The 16,002-nt window shown below is 40.9% G+C and overlaps 1 protein-coding gene across 3 annotated transcripts in view; it reads left to right on the top strand.

Moving 5' to 3' along the window:
* Positions 1-16,002, top strand: part of LOC129727135 (zwei Ig domain protein zig-8-like) — a 465,271-nt gene that overhangs the window by 436,430 nt on the left and 12,839 nt on the right. For 2 of the 3 annotated variants that reach the window (XM_055684624.1, XM_055684623.1), the window contains exon 6: positions 15,787-15,914. In XM_055684624.1, coding sequence (XP_055540599.1) covers positions 15,787-15,914 — 128 coding nt within the window. The remainder of the gene's footprint in view (positions 1-15,786; positions 15,915-16,002) is intronic. The other variant, XM_055684625.1, reaches the window with a different exon arrangement.

Here is a 16,002-nt window from a genome sequence, read left to right as displayed (position 1 = left end):
TTACCCAAAAAGTTGCGGTCTTCATCAAACTTGTTCGTATACTCAGAGGCTTTTGGATGCTGGACAATTCAGTGCGAAACTCCACCACTACGTTGCGCTAGTGAGCATGAAATTCGCCGTATTTTGAACTTACCTTATCGAACGACTCCGATCTCCTAGAAAGTTGCGATCTTCAGCAAAGTTGTTTAAAAGGCCTAGAACTTCCGATTGATAGACAACTTAGTGCAGGGTTTCCTCTCAACCTGACGCTACTGTACACACAGTTATTCGTAAAACTAATCCCGTAATTCTTACAAATTCGATTCTTAGTCCGGAAAGTAAAAAAAACAGTTACAGGGCAAAAGTGTAGTCCCGGTGTAGCTACACCGCAAAAACGAATTCGACATTAGAATGAGCACACACAAGCGACACAGAAAAAAATTGACAAAAACAGACTCAATCGGTACGTCATGCGATAAGTATTATTAACACTAGCGTGCCTGACCCCAAGAGCCAAACAAAAATGAAAATTTTTTTATATGCCATTCCGCAAGATCTAAACGGAATTTGATCGAACCTTTTTCAAAAGATCACAAATTTATCATAGTTTTTGAGACAGCCATTTCGAAATTTTCCGTTGTTCCAAATTTATCGAGGGAACCGTGGGGTAAGTACCCTTTCAGAGATACACGCTAGATTAATAACGGTGGCGAAACCTTGCTTACGAAATAGGGGAACTTCTCCATTATTCATCTAATTAAGCCGATATTCACGAAAAATGAACGGATTAAACACCAAATTTTCACGAAATCATTGAACAAATAAACTAAATATGCTTACGTTGTCTTATGGAATGGTTCAGCATTGTATGTTTAATAAAATTAGCTAGATTTATCCTGATTTTGTGAAACAAACCATTTTTCACAACGCTTCCATATCCATTTCAAAACTTGAATCACTGCTCAATTATTCATCTCACGGCACCCCCATCACACTGTCAATCATGAAGGAATCACATTATCATGAATGAACGTAGCCGCAGCCCGTCGTAGTAGGTTACCTAGATATCCGCTGTAGTTGTTTACGTGCAAAATTGGTAACCTAGGTAATCACTGCAGTGCTGTCGATTTATGTCAATTATGTCAGAATAATTCAACATTTCCAGTATGATTATTTCGTATTAACAGAAACTCATTTGGCTATTTTTGGTTTTCTTTAACGTAGTGAAAACAGATGAAAATACATACAGTTGAAATTTAGGAATTGTAGAAATTCATCTCATATATTACTACTAATTCAAGCATGTTTTTGGAAATTTAAGGTGAACATTTCAAAGATTAAAGTATTCTTAGTGTAGTGAGTGATTTTGATTAGTGAATAAAATAAAAAGTGGTCTGCTAGTGATGAAAAAACTTTGGTTGGCTGCTGAACGGATCCCGTTGTAGACGTATAGAATAATGCGCGGATTTAGTTTTCTGAGGTAGGTGATTAAAAGTGAACTAAGAAGATCCCATTCCATGGATTAGCAGATTGTTTTAAGGAGAGAATATACGTTTTTCCTGTTTTCGTGTTTTGTGAGATGAATATATGAGCTGAGATGAATAATGGAGCAGTTCACTTATCAAACTTCAAGTTTTTGCAAAAACAAAAAAAAAAGCAAAACACTATCAGCGATCGGTATTTGGCCACATGGAAGACTAATGGCCGTTCCTGCCCGAGTTCTTTGATATGCCGCAAGCTTGGTTTCGGAACCATTTTCGGAACCGATTCCCGGACCTCGGCCAGTAGTGGACAAAACACGACCAAGTGGCCAAATGTTGTAAGGAGGAAGTATAACAGCCGTTGTTGTCGGGCATTTTGCATTTTAATCGATCTATCGATTTATTCCGTTTTACAGTATCATTTACAAAACTAATTGCAAACTTAATGAAATGCGTTGACTTTTTGTTTTACCAGAATAATCTAGCTCCATACATCAATTCCGTAACGTATGAAAAGAAAAAGGGGTAGACTATGTGCAATCTTTCGTTGAATATGTGTACTGTTGCGAAATTGAATAAAAAAAAATTTGATAATTTTTTGAAAATTTAAATGCTTAATGATTTTTATGCAGAAATTTTATGTATAGTAAATTGAGCTTCTTTTTGGTAATGTGATTGTTGTTTATTTTTGTATTGCTCAATTCGTTCAGTCAGTTGAAACTGGGTTTATTATAATATAGTTTCTCAACAAGTTAGGTAACATGTCATTTGCTAAACTTGTTATAAAGTTTGCCAGTAAATTGATATGATGATCGCCCAGAATCAAGTCTGTTGCTAAGTTGATTTCATGAAATAGTCGTAACAATACTCTTTTCCAATTTTTTCTACCCGTTCTTTCTAGCTTTTGAATTATATGCTTCGCTTTTATCACTGATAATTACCAAGAAACAAAACCCTTGTCGCTGCTCTTTTTTGTTGTAGCCTTCCTATTTAGCTGCCATGCGGTCGTCGTTGTTCCCTATGGGTAATAAGGTGTCTAAAATCTACACTTAATTCCAGCGAAGAAAACGTCGGCAAATATAGTATTTCCGGCTATGCAACAAAAGTTACATTAAATGCCTCTCATCCGAATAACTGCGGTACGGTTGTGCTGAAATTTTGTATGGGGACTTGTTTGGCATGTTTTTCCACTATTGTGTTTAGAAGACGAACTTTGCCACCTTCAGAAGCAAAAGAAGACGATTATCGCAGTGAAAAGTTGTTGTACCGTGACAAGCCTGGTTACGAATACTGTTCTCGAATTGACCATCGACTGCAGTGCGCTATGAGTTATTTAAACAGCTCGTGCGTTGTACGGTGAGCACCATCACTAGTGTTACCAGGAAAACACTACATCTTTTATGTTGTTCTCTTCTATTTTCTCTCTTCAATGTTCTCCCACACTGCTATCCATACTACAACGTAAGGATAGAAGTTAAGAAAACTATTCCAATGGGTGTATGGCGCACCGTTTTTCAAGCAGAAGTATGTGCCATACTCGTCTGCGCCAAGATATGTCTTAAACGTAATCCCAGTCACGCGACAATGGGCTTCTTCTCGGATAGCCAAGCTGTACTATTGTCACTAAGGTCCGCTAAATGCGCGTTCTACTGTACTGGGTACCTGGACACTGAGGTATCGAGGACAATGAAAACGCTGACTACCTCACAAGACAAGGATAAGCACAGCAATTCATTGAACCTGAACCATTTCTGGGCACCTCCAACTCCACCGTTCAGCGCGAACTTAAATCATGGAAAACGCTAGAAATAGTTAACCGATGGAACAATACACAGCGTTGCAGACAAGCTAAATAGTTTATCCCTCCAAACCCTGCTATACCCAAGAGGCTTCTCGGTCTCAAGCGTGGTGAGCTACGTCTCTACACGGGAGGTATTACCGGACACTGTCTTGCTCTTTATCACCTGAAGAACATCGGAATTGTCAAATGTTATAACTGTGGTCTCTGCAACCTTGCAGTTAAAACGTCCGCTCCCGTGTTTGGTCAATGTGAAGCCCTTGCATTTGCAAGGTACTACTTCTTCGGACGTAACCTTTAAATCCTTTTTCAGTTCTGGAACTCTAATCCCAAAAAGGTTAGTAGGAGCTTCAGGATGTTGTTTTATGTTTTTTTTTTTTGACGTGGGACTACGTCTTTCTTCACTATACTAAGGTACATTCTGTGAAAGCTGGATTGAGCATGTAACGGTTTTTTGTTGGCGGAATGGAAGATTTTAGATTCTAATAGCGCTCAAACAACTGTTCCAATTTCAATAGTTAATATACCGTTGGAAAGCTAAAATACACCAGATTTGTATAACATGATAGTTTTAGTTACCATTTTCTTATTACTCCGTGAAAATTGCGAAAAAGTTTGAAAGTCGGATATCCACATACATTTTTTATACGATTGGTATATTTCCCTAACGCAGACTTCAAAAACATAGACGAAATGATTTCACGCATTCAGTCATTGGCTAGCAATGCCAGCCAATCATCACCCAACGTAAGCGACGAAGAAAGAAAGCAGAGATGCTTCCACGTGATTGGTTCTTCCCCCAATCACCTATGTACACTGAGTGACGCTATAAAAGAACATTCCGTGTTGAGAGAAGATCATTCCTTAGGGACAAATGGCCGTTTGGGGTTAAAGTCTCTTCAAAAGAAATCAATCAATCAATCAATCAATCAGAGAAGATCATTCCCTGGTCGACCGTCAAGGCGAACAGTTCGGCTTCCCTTCGATCTGAGTTGGACCCCACCAGTGGTAATCTGATTCAGATATCGTTGTTGGAATACAGCCTGAAATTGGACGTGAACGGCACTGGGGATCATTGGAAGACTTGGAAGCCTTTTGGGTGCTGCCGATAGTGTAGGTATAGTGTGTCGTATATCAAGCGTACGTGTCTGAGTAGCGTGTGGGTGTGAGTGTGTATGTGTAAATAACGTGTGTGTGTATGTGTAAGTAAAGTGTGTGTGTATGTGTAAGTAAGTGTAGTGTGCGTGTGCGTGTGTGTATGTGTGTGTGTGTAAGTAGCGTGGGTGTGTCTGAGTAGCGTGTGTGCGTGTGTGAGTAGTGTGTGTGTGCGTGAGTAGTGTGTGTGTGCGTGAGTAGTGTGTGTGTGTGTGTGTGTGTGTGAGTAGTGTATGTGTGTGAGTAGTGTGTGTGTGAGGAGTGTGTGAGTAGTGTGTGTGAATAGTGTGTGTGTATGAGTAGTGTGTGTGTGTGAGTAGTGTGTGTGTGAGTAGTGTGTGTGTGTGTGTTTGTGTGTGTGTATAGCGTGTGTGTATTACGTGTATGTGTGTATGTGTGTATGTGTCAGTGGTCCCCGTGGCTCTGTGGTTAGCGATGTCGGTCGGCTAGCTCTCCCACACGGTTGTGATATCGGGTTCGATTCCCGATCGAGTCGAGGATCTTTTCGAACTAGAAATTTTCTCGACTCAGCACTGGGGCACGGTGTAACGTTGTACTTATCCTACACATACAAAATGTGCCAAAAACAATATCGATAACGAATTCTCTCAACTAATCTAGTTGATCGAGACCGCTATTAGCCCCAAGGCTAAGCGTGCGATATTGTTTTGTTGTGTATGTATGTATAACATGTGTGTGCAAAAATGCATTTATCCGAGGTAAATATATTCATGACAGAATACTTGTATAGGCAACAAGTTAATTATTTTTCCTATTAGTACTTCAATTGGTATTTTTATGATAGTGACCATAATTTTATGCTAGTTATTTTTAGCACTGAGCTTGTTTTGCGTTTATTTGTAACATGGGACTGACCAAAATTCATATTTTCCTAATCAATTCAGCAACAAAAAGCTTTTTTTTGCGATTTTTTGAGAACACCGGGTATGTGAAGAAGTTTTTGAGGTTGAAGCTAAAAGTTATGAGAAATTACATGAGACTGTTATGCATTTCTGGGCAGTTCATGAGGGTATCGATATTTGTGTGCTGTGGTTTATGACAGGTGTGTGTGTGTTTTTTTTTGTGAAATGTTCATGGATTATTGTCTATGGTATTTGTACGTTCGGTGTGTGTTATTTATTTTTTTTTTTTTATTTATTTATTGAAATAAATCCATCCGACTAGCAGTCTTAATGAATAAGTGAGTGTATGGCTGGGAAAAGCCACCTTGAAAGTCACTGGTAGGCGACTATTAAGGCGGCATAAAAACCCAGCATCTTTTTTAAAAAACAAAAACATATACAGAGATATTACAAAAATTTGATACAGATAACATAGATAAAGTCAAAACAAACAATGCACATTAATTAACTATACTAGAAATTAAAATTAACATTTTGACGATTATAAACCAAAGCCATCCGACGAACAGGTTCATGCTGGCCATAATTCGTGCGGTGTGCGTTGGTCTGCAGTAATCGCTGATGACGTTGTGGACGAAGAGGGCATTGCAGCTGAAGCATTGTCAAGATAGCGGGGCAGTCATAGCAACCAGTGAGGATTTTGTGCACAGTTCTAGCCAGTATGTCCTTACGACGTTCTTCAAGGGGTTTTATCCCCACCAGCAGGCAAAGGTTTTCGTATGGCGGCAAATTATCAGGGTTCCTCCATGGCAATCTGCGACAAATCCTACGGATAAAGAGCTTTTGAATGCGCTCGATTCGCTGTATCCAAAAATCGTAGTACGGGTCCCAAACGACGCAGGCAGTTTCTAAGACTGAGCGTACCAGAGAGCAGTAAAGTGTGCGCAAAGTACCAGGATCGTGAAACTCCTTTTCAATCCTAAATATTAAACCAAGTTGACGATTGGCTTTATTGATGATCGCAGAATAATGCTGCCTAAATGACATACTGGTGTCCAACAAAACACCCAAATCAGTGACAACGTCGCTACGATGTAAATAAGTGCCAGCGATACGATAGTCAAAAAGCAACGGCTGTTTTTTGCGCTGGAAGCTGATCACGGTACATTTGGGAATGCTCAGCATCATATAGTTGCGTAGGCACCAGTCGTTGAAAGCATCGAGTAACGTTTGAAGTCTACAGCAATCATCATAATTCTCAACAATTTGAAATATTTTAGTACCATCAGCGTACAATAGTCGTGTGCCAGGTGGTAGAACTTTAGTTACATCATTAATGTACAAAGAGAAAAGCAGCGGCCCAAGAATGCTGCCTTGAGGAACACCAGAATTGTTGCTGAACCAAGCGGATTGCGACGTTCCCAACTTTACCGCGATCTGTCGGTTGCGTAGAAAAGAACTGAGCCATTTTACCAGTCCAGTTGAAGCTCCAAGCTTGTCGCATTTTGCACAAAGTAATCCATGATCAACACGATCAAAAGCAGCTTTCAGGTCCGTGTAAACAGCATCAACCTGAAGACCACGATCCATACCACGCAAGCAGAGTGAAGTGAATTCCAGCAAGTGAGTAGAAACGGATCGACCAGGGTAAAACCCATGCTGAGCGGTAGAAATATAGCTTTTTATGCTGAACATGAGATGATTGTGGACAATCGTTTCAAAAATTTTTGAACAAGCACACGAACAAGAGATCCCACGATAGTGTTCCACATTTCGTTTATCACCTTTTTTGAAAACCGGAAACATCAAATATTCTTTCCAGCTGCGAGGAAATTGATGACATTGAAGGGAAAGGTTGAAAATAGCGGCTAGCGGTGACTTTAAAACTGCAGCGCATTTCTTCAGGATAACGGCAGGAATACCATCGGGTCCAGGAGAGAATGATTGTTTCAGGTTGCAAATGGCTTCAGCAACTTCTTCGTTTGAGATTGTAAAGATATCGGCGCAAAATGTGTCACTAGGAACAGGAAACATGGCTTCAGCAATTTCATCCGAGGATGCACACTCGCTATTGAAAACACCAGCAAAATACTTGGCAAACAGAACGCATTTACTGTCATTCGTGGACGCTACACTATTTGACAAAAACATGCTAGATGGTAGTCCATCCTCCTTACGTTTCGAATTAAGAAACCTCCAAAAGCTTTTCGGGTTCGAACGTAGGTTGTGTTCTGTTCTACGCACGAAAGACGAATATAGTTTTCTGTTTAGGGCTTTATATGATCGACTGGCAGAGGTGAGACGGATCCTATTGACGGGGTTTCTGTTTCTTTGATAGGCACGCAGAGTTGATTTGCGAGCACGATTGAGCCTAGCAAGATGCCTGTTTCCCCAGGTAGGCTATATACTATTATATACTATGGCTATGGCAGAATTAAATCTTTACACCCACCATAGTCCCACGGCAAGCCCACGTTTGTGCACTCAAGCACATACCCTGTAATTTTTTCAATTACGCCAGCTTTCTCAATTTTTTTATGTTATTTTTTCACTTTTTTAGAGTTATTTTATAACCTATCTCTTTTCTTTGATTTGCTTGTTTAATTTTTCAATTCTCTCTTGTGTTATGAACATGCATGCAATATTATTGTATAATTTGGGTAAATGTATTTAAACTTAAATAACGCATGCTTTACATTCCTAAGTAATATTATTTCAACTCTAATTTCATTGGCTATTTGCATTTTGTCGCAATTAAATTTATGATGTTTTTAGATCATTGTTGCGAAAATTTCAAGAAAAGCTTTTTTTGGCTATTTTACTGACATTTTTTTTTCCTCATCTATAGTTTATTTGACACGGCACAAATACAATTCAATGTTTAACGGCGCCAATTATATCTGGTAGCTTACTTTCTAAAGTATCTTATTAACTAAAAGCAAATTTTTTATCCTCGCTGCCGACTACGAGCTGAAACTAAATCTAACTTAAGCTAGAATGTTTTGCATGAAAAGCACTGAATAGTTGTTTGATGGTTTTCCATCGCCATAGGTAAGCAGCATATTGAATATGTTCCGCTGCTGGCCCAAGATATTACGGACTGGCATATTGGGTTGTCTCCCTCGGGGCCTGAGAGTATCGTGCGGGTCTAGTTGCTGTTTCCGGATCCGGGGTCTTAACGTGTTCTTGTCGTTTGGTTGGATGTAGGCGGAAGGGGATAGGACTAAACTGGGGCGTGGATGGATTTCAGGAAAACGTATATAAGGGACATGTAGGATAGGTCACGGCTCGCCAAGACATCACGAACAGGAACAGCCGGCTGCCTACCTTCGGCCTGCAGGGAAGCTACTAATCTAGACCTGGCGTCACGGTGTACAGGGCATGACCAAACAACGTGCTCTATGTCGTGATAACCTTCACCACAGGCACAGATACCACTCTCCCCGAGCTAAACACGACGGAGATGCGCGTCAAATCTATAGTGATTGGACATAAGCCGGGACATCACGCAAATGAAATCCCGACCTACATCCAACCCCTTGAACCACGGGTTCGTCGATACCTTGGGGATTATGGAATGTAACCACCTTCCCAGTTCCCCCTTGGTCCAAGAATTTTGCCAACTGATGATCGTATTCTGACGTACAAATGCGAAAAATTCATTAAAGGCAATTGGTCTTTCATAAATATCACCGTTTGTTGCGCCCACCTTAGCCAAAAAGTCCGCTTTCTCATTACCCGGTATCGAGCAGTGAGAAGGGACCCACGCTAAGGTAATCTGAGTAGATTCTTCGGATAAAGCACTCAGATGTTCCCGTATTTTCCCCAGGAAATACGGAGAGTGCTTAACATCTTTCATCGATCGGAGAGCCTCAATGAAACTGAGACTGTCCGTAAAGATAAAATAATGGTCCGTGGGCATTTTTCGATAATCCCTAGGGTGTACTGAATTGCAGTTAATTCTGCGACGTAAACAGAAGCAGGATTATCGAGCTTATGGGAGACGGTTAGATTGTTATTGAAGATACCGAAGCCAGTGGACCCATCAAGAAGTGATCCGTCAGTGTAGTACATATTGTCGCAGTTGATGTTTCGATATTTATTGGAAAAAATTTTGGGGATCTGCTGCACGCGTAAATGATCCGGGATTCCACGAGTTTCTTCTATCATGGATGTATCGAAAAACACAGTAGAATCAGAAGTATTTGATAAGTCGACACGATTTGGAATATGCGAAGAAGGGTTAATATTTTGGGACATGTGATTGAAATACAATGTCATAAAACGGGTTTGAGAATTAAGTTCGATTAACCTTTCAAAATTTTCAATCACGGGACGGTTCAAAACCTCACATTTGATAAGAATACGAGAAGACAGGCTCCAGAAGCGGTTTTTCAATGGTAGTACTCCAGCTAAGACCTCCAAACTCATCGTATGGGTCGACTGCATGCAACCTAAGGCGATACGCAAACAACGATATTGTATTCGCTCCAGTTTGATCAAATGTGTGTTTGCTGCGGAGCGGAAGCAGAAACACCCGTATTCAATAACAGACAATATCGTTGTTTGGTAAAGCCTTATAAGGTCTCCTGGGTGGGCTCCCCACCATTGTCCGGTTATTGTACGAAGAAAATTCACTCTTTGTTGACATTTTTTCATCAGATACCTAATGTGACAACCCCAGGTGCCTTTAGAGTCGAACCAGACACCAAGATATTTGTGTACCAAAACCTGAGAAATCGTTTTACCCATTAATTGTGTTTGAAGCTGAGCAGGTTCATGCTTCCTAGAAAAAACTACTATCTCAGTCTTCTCCGGAGAGAATTCGATACCTAGCTGTAAAGCCCAAGCAGACAAATTGTCCAAGGTATCTTGCAATGGTCCTTGCAAATCGGCAGCTTTGGCTCCTGTAACAGAGATTACACTGACGTCTGCAAGTTGTCTTATCGTGCATGAATTTGCCAGACATTCGTCGATGTCATTTACATAAAAGTTGTAAAGAAGGGGGCTTAAACATGAGCCCTGGGGAAGACCCATGTAGCTAATGCAAAAAGTTGCCAAATTGCCGTGCGTAAAATGCATGTGCTTTTCGGACAACAAATTGTGCAAAAAATTGTTTAAAATTGGAGAAAATCCTTGTCGGTGAAGTTGACCCGAAAGAATGTCAATAGAAACGGAATCAAAAGCCCCCTTAATGTCCAAGAACGCAGACGCCATTTGTTCTTTGCGAGCATACGCCAGCTGAATATCTGTTGAAAGCAACGCAAGACAATCATTCGTCCCTTTGGCACGGCGGAAGCCAAATTGAGTATCTGATAGTAGACCATTTGATTCGACCCAATGGTCTAAACGGCGGAGTATAATTTTTTCCATCAATTTCCGGATACAGGATAGCATTGCAATCGGCCTATAAGAGTTGTGATCAGAAGCTGGTTTCCCTGGTTTCCTACGGTACAATGTTTTGCTCCAGGAACTTATTGAACAAGTTCAACAAGCGCCTCTTGGCATTGCCGGGTAGATTCTTCAACAAGTTGAATTTGATTCTATCTAACTCAGGCGCGTTATTGTTACAGGACAGGAGGGCAACTGAAAATTCTGCCATCGTAAAAGGTGATTCAATCGCGTCGTGGCCCGGAGACGCATCGCGAACAATGTTTTGCTCAGGAACAGAGTCCGGACATACTTTCCTGGCAAAATCAAATATCCACCGACTTGAAGACTCCTCGCTTTCGTTGACCGTTACGCGATTCCGCATTCTTCGGGCTGTGTTCCAAAGAGTGCTCATTGATGTCTCCCTCGACGTCTCGTTCACGAACCGACGCCAATATCCGCGTTTCTTTGCCTTAGTCAAGCTTTTAAACTTGGTATCAAGCTCCGAATAACGTTTAAAGTCGTCGGCATCGTCTGTATCCCGGAAGGTCAGATACGCGTCGGATCTTTGCGTGTAGACATCGGAGCACTCTTGGTCCCACCACGGAGTGGGAGGCCGTTCTTTGATCGTTACGCCGGGATATTTCTTCGTTTGGGCTTGCAACGCGGCGTCGAGAATCAAGCCCGCGAGGAGGTTGTATTCTTCAAGTGGTGGATGATGTTGAATCGACTCGACCGCTTTTGAAATCATTTCCTCGTATAACTTCCAATCGACATTCCGTGTGAGGTCATACGGAATGTCAATTGGTCGCATGCGAGTTGACCCGTTATTAATTGAAATAAGAATAGGCAAATGGTCGCTACCGTGAGGATCAAGGATTACCTTCCATGTGCAATCCAACCGTAGCGACGTCGAACATAAGGATAGATCCAAAGCGCTTGGGCGCGCTGGAGGTTTCGGGATACGTGTCATTTCACCGTTGTTTAAAATAGTCATGTCGAAGTCATCGCAAAGGTTATAGATTAAAGAGGAGCGGTTATCATTGTATGGGGAACCCCAAGCCACGCCATGAGAGTTGAAGTCTCCCAAAATCAAACGTGGCGAGGGAAGAAGTTCTATTAAATCAAATAGCAGCCGTTGCCCAACCTGTGCTCTGGGAGGAATATATATTGAGGCAATACAAAGCTCTTTACCTTGTATTGTCATTTGACATGCGACAACTTCGATGCCTGGAATCGAGGGGAGGTTAATACGATAGAAAGAATAGCACTTTTTAATCCCTAAAAGTACTCCTCCATATGGGGTGTCTCGATCAAGGCGAATAATATTAAAATCATGGAAGTTGAGATCAATATTTGAAGTAAGCCAAGTTTCACAAAGGGAAAATGCATCGCATTTGTTTTTATTTATCAAAACTTTAAACGAATCAATTTTTGGTAAAATACTTCTACAATTCCACTGTAAGACAGAGATAGAATCCTTCATATACGCAGTTGAATTAGGCATCGAAGGATACAATCGCTGCAAGGAGGGGCCATTGGGCAGTCAACTGCTTCAAAAATGATCTAACTGTTGGGAGGAATGCTGTAAGAAAAATTTTAATTGGATCGGGTACATTGAAATTTTCAAAAATCCAGTCCACAATGTCAGAAAATTTCACTAATCCAGAGTTTGTTTCATCAACTGGATGTGCAAAAGGAACAACTGGGGTTTTAGATGTTCCTGGCAGTGCTGGGAACTCCTTCTGGGACTTTAAATTTGCAAGCCCAGGAGGAGTTTGCTTCGGTTTTTCCGCAGCACTGTTTGGTTTGTTCGTACTTTTCATTACACTTTGGGAAATCTTAGGACCTTTACGGGGAAGTTTAGGAGAAGAAACATTTTTCCTCTTCCTAGACTCCCCAGGATTGGCATAAGATGTTCCCGCTGATGAATCGTCAGAATCGGTTTCATCAGAGGGCAACAGATCAAAGGGGTTCGATGTTATGGTAGAAGTGGTCACGGTCTTCTTCAGCATCTCAGCGTAAGAACGCTTCGAACGCTCCTTAAGTGACCGCTTGATTTTATCTCTGCGCTGCATGTACACCGGGCATGTGGAGAGCTCATGCTGGTTTTCCCCACAGTGAATACATTTTTCAGTATTAATACTGCAAGAATCTTCCGCATGAGTCTCCCCACACTTGCTACATCGTGCCTTATTGCAGCAGTAGGCGGCTGTGTGGCCTAACTACTTGCAATTGGTGCAATTCATAACACGGGGTACATACAATCGCACAGGCAGACGAACCCGGTCGATCGAGACGTGGCTAGGGAGTGCAGATCCGGCAAACGTAACGCGAAACGAGTCTGACGGAGTGTAAACTTTTTTACCGCCGACGAGAGACATGGACCGCAATTGCTTACAATCCAAAATCTTCGCCTGTGTTTCGGTATTTTTGAAGCAACCGGTTGCGCTTTTTAGGATACACTCGACAGACAGACTCGAATCGGTTATGACACCGTCGATCTCCACGTCTCGTGTGGGTATGTAGACGCGATACTCGCGTGTGAAGAGCTCAGAGCAAGCGATAGCATTGGCCTGTGCCAGATCACTGACCACGACACGGAGCTTGTTAGGTCGGACCTTGGAAATTTCGGTCACGGCCTTGTACCCCTTCGTCAGGTCTTTAGCAATTTGCAGTATGTTTAAACGCTTTGAATTCACTCCTGCCTTTGGACGAAAATAAACAGTATAGCTGCCCTGTTGAGATCCGTCCGGGTAAAGCCTGGGGCGAGGGGGGACTGGAGAATGAACAGGGGAGGGGGTAACAGAAGGGTCAGGGTCAGGGGGGTTCGGGGATGGTGGCACGGGAGGCGAGGGATCTATATCCATTGCGCTAAATGTAGCGCACTAGCGCACTAGCGCCGACAAGAACACGTACCTCTTTACTTCTTCCTTCCAGCAGTGGTTGTCCGATCGTTCGAAGCTGCACCCAAAGCAGCCAGCAGCACCAGTACAGCAGCACCAATACAGCCACCAGCAGTGAGCCGGGTGTGAGATCACTCAGCACAGCGACACGGACTCGACTGTCAACTGATGGGCTTGGATTAAAAAGATCTATTCACGGTGCACAGATCAAAACTGCAGCTGGTATTTTGCACCAATACAGCCAAAGTTGTGAGCCGGGTACAGAACGTATCGACACAACTCACAATCTAGTTGGCCTTTAGCGCGAATAATACACTCTTTTGTTTGGCTATTCGTACACACGGACCGGATTGTAATAGAACGACCACTTTGCACGTCCGTTTCTGTCGAGTGTTCGACGCGGAATGATTTTACTGACATTTCTCTTTACTGAATTGATATAAATTAATTCCACGGAGCGAAACGGATAAAAACTGCATGTTTCCGGTTTTTTGAATATTATTAATGATTTGAGCGCGGTTGAAATCACTATATTAATGTTCCAATGTTTGCAAAAATGATTACAATTTAAAGACTCCAAAATAGGTTCAAGACTATACGTGAGTTTTTATCAGAATTTGAAATAAATCTACTTTCAAAAACAAGATGGAAAAATTAAGTGAAGCAATATTTTAGTTAAATTTCAATACATTGTTAATATATTCTCGAAGACTTTTTTCTTCCTAATTTTCTAAAAATTTATTATGGATATTAATTTGATCGAATCGAAGTTATCAAAATTGTTTACTTTTTCGTGTTTGTTCAACCACATTTCATTATTTTAACAGTTCTTCTGCAAAACATTTCATTCCTTCATTAATATTTTATTGTTTATCACAACAACCGTTATTTTGTTCAATTTTTCACAACCTGTAATGCCCTGAATACCTGAACCCTGAATATTTTTGTAAAGTTTTGATTAAATTCTCAACCATTGAAACTTCGCACACACTGTTGCGCATTTTAGCATACATCTTATTCAATGTATTGTAGCTTAGAATCAAATAGTGAATCGAAAAAAAAACTTTTTTTGTATTTCGCAGGATTAAAAAGTGGGAACTTACATTTAACCTTTGTTTCGTCAAGATTAAATGATAATGTAATAGAAGATTAAACTTTCTAGAAGAAATTATACCGTTCATCCGATCAAAATAATGCCAGTAGTAGTTAGAAATTTAATGTTTTGTTTAAACACTAAAAGAAAAAACTCCATTTCATGATATCATGAAATTGTGCTTTTCCTCAGCAAAATTGTCTAAGATCTTTCTAGAGAAACATTTCTAAAGGTCCTATCTGTTTTGATCAATTTTTCGATCGATAATTTTCATTCAATGACCACAACTTATTAAACACATCTTATGACACGTTATTTGTACAAGTTGATAGCGGAGGGATCACTCTAGCCTTCTTAACGAAAACCACGCTAGGGAGAGTTACTAAAGCTGAACCATTACCAAAATGAAAAGACGCCCTGGAAAAACGATGAAAGCAGATAGGACCTTTTGAAATGTTTATCTAGATTTAAGCAAAATCGAATTTCATGAGTTATTTCCAACTAAGAGCCTTTTTCTAGGTTGAATGAAGCCTTGAATGATATCCAACATACCAATAACGTATTCCAATTGAAAACAGTAATAGCAAAAATTACATGAATTCCAACATTTTAACTGGAAACGCTCTATAAAGAATTTATATAAATCATCAAGCTTGTTTTCGTGTCCCGAATCGCTATGGCTATTGTTACGCATGAATTAAATTCTGATAGAACTATTCCAGTTTGCTAAACCAGGAATCACAACGAAACTGAGAACTCCTTCCATTAAATTTATATTTCCAACTAGTAACTTTCAAGTCACAAACCAGCAGCCAGAGGGCATTTCGGAGAAGTTACTTTCTGACGCAAACGAGAAGTTTGACGTGGAAATTGTTTCTACCAACCTTCATGGCACAATCGAATATCAACACCAGAATAGAAATTAAAGTGAAATTGAAGTCTTTTTCAATCAGAGAAATATCTTTAACAGATTTTACTATCTTATTGAGAGTTTTTTCCATAGTTTTAGTAGGTCGAGACCCATTTCTCATCCTTCCTTGATCTCCTTTCTCTCGTTGCACGCATTGGCCCGTACATCGTGACTGTGTTACTCCCACTACCGTTCCGCGTCGCTCCGGGGGAGGTCAACTTCCACGTCAAGAACCAGTGACAGAGATTAACGGTGGGCCTGATTTATTTATCAATCGTGGCTCGACAATAAATCTCACCTGTATCGTCAAGTACGCTCCCGAGCCGCCACCGGCTGTCATCTGGAAGCACAATCGGGATGTAAGTAAAGCTCTGTCGCATTCAGACAGCGATTTAAATCCCCACCGGTGGAATCGGAAATGATTAAAGTAACTGATTTTTTTTCTTT

This window comes from Wyeomyia smithii, chromosome 3 (genome assembly GCF_029784165.1).
Source record: "Wyeomyia smithii strain HCP4-BCI-WySm-NY-G18 chromosome 3, ASM2978416v1, whole genome shotgun sequence".
Lineage (NCBI taxonomy): Eukaryota > Metazoa > Arthropoda > Insecta > Diptera > Culicidae > Wyeomyia > Wyeomyia smithii.
The sequence above is the reverse complement of the archived record's forward strand: the minus strand, read 5'-3'. Positions and strand labels throughout refer to the sequence as shown.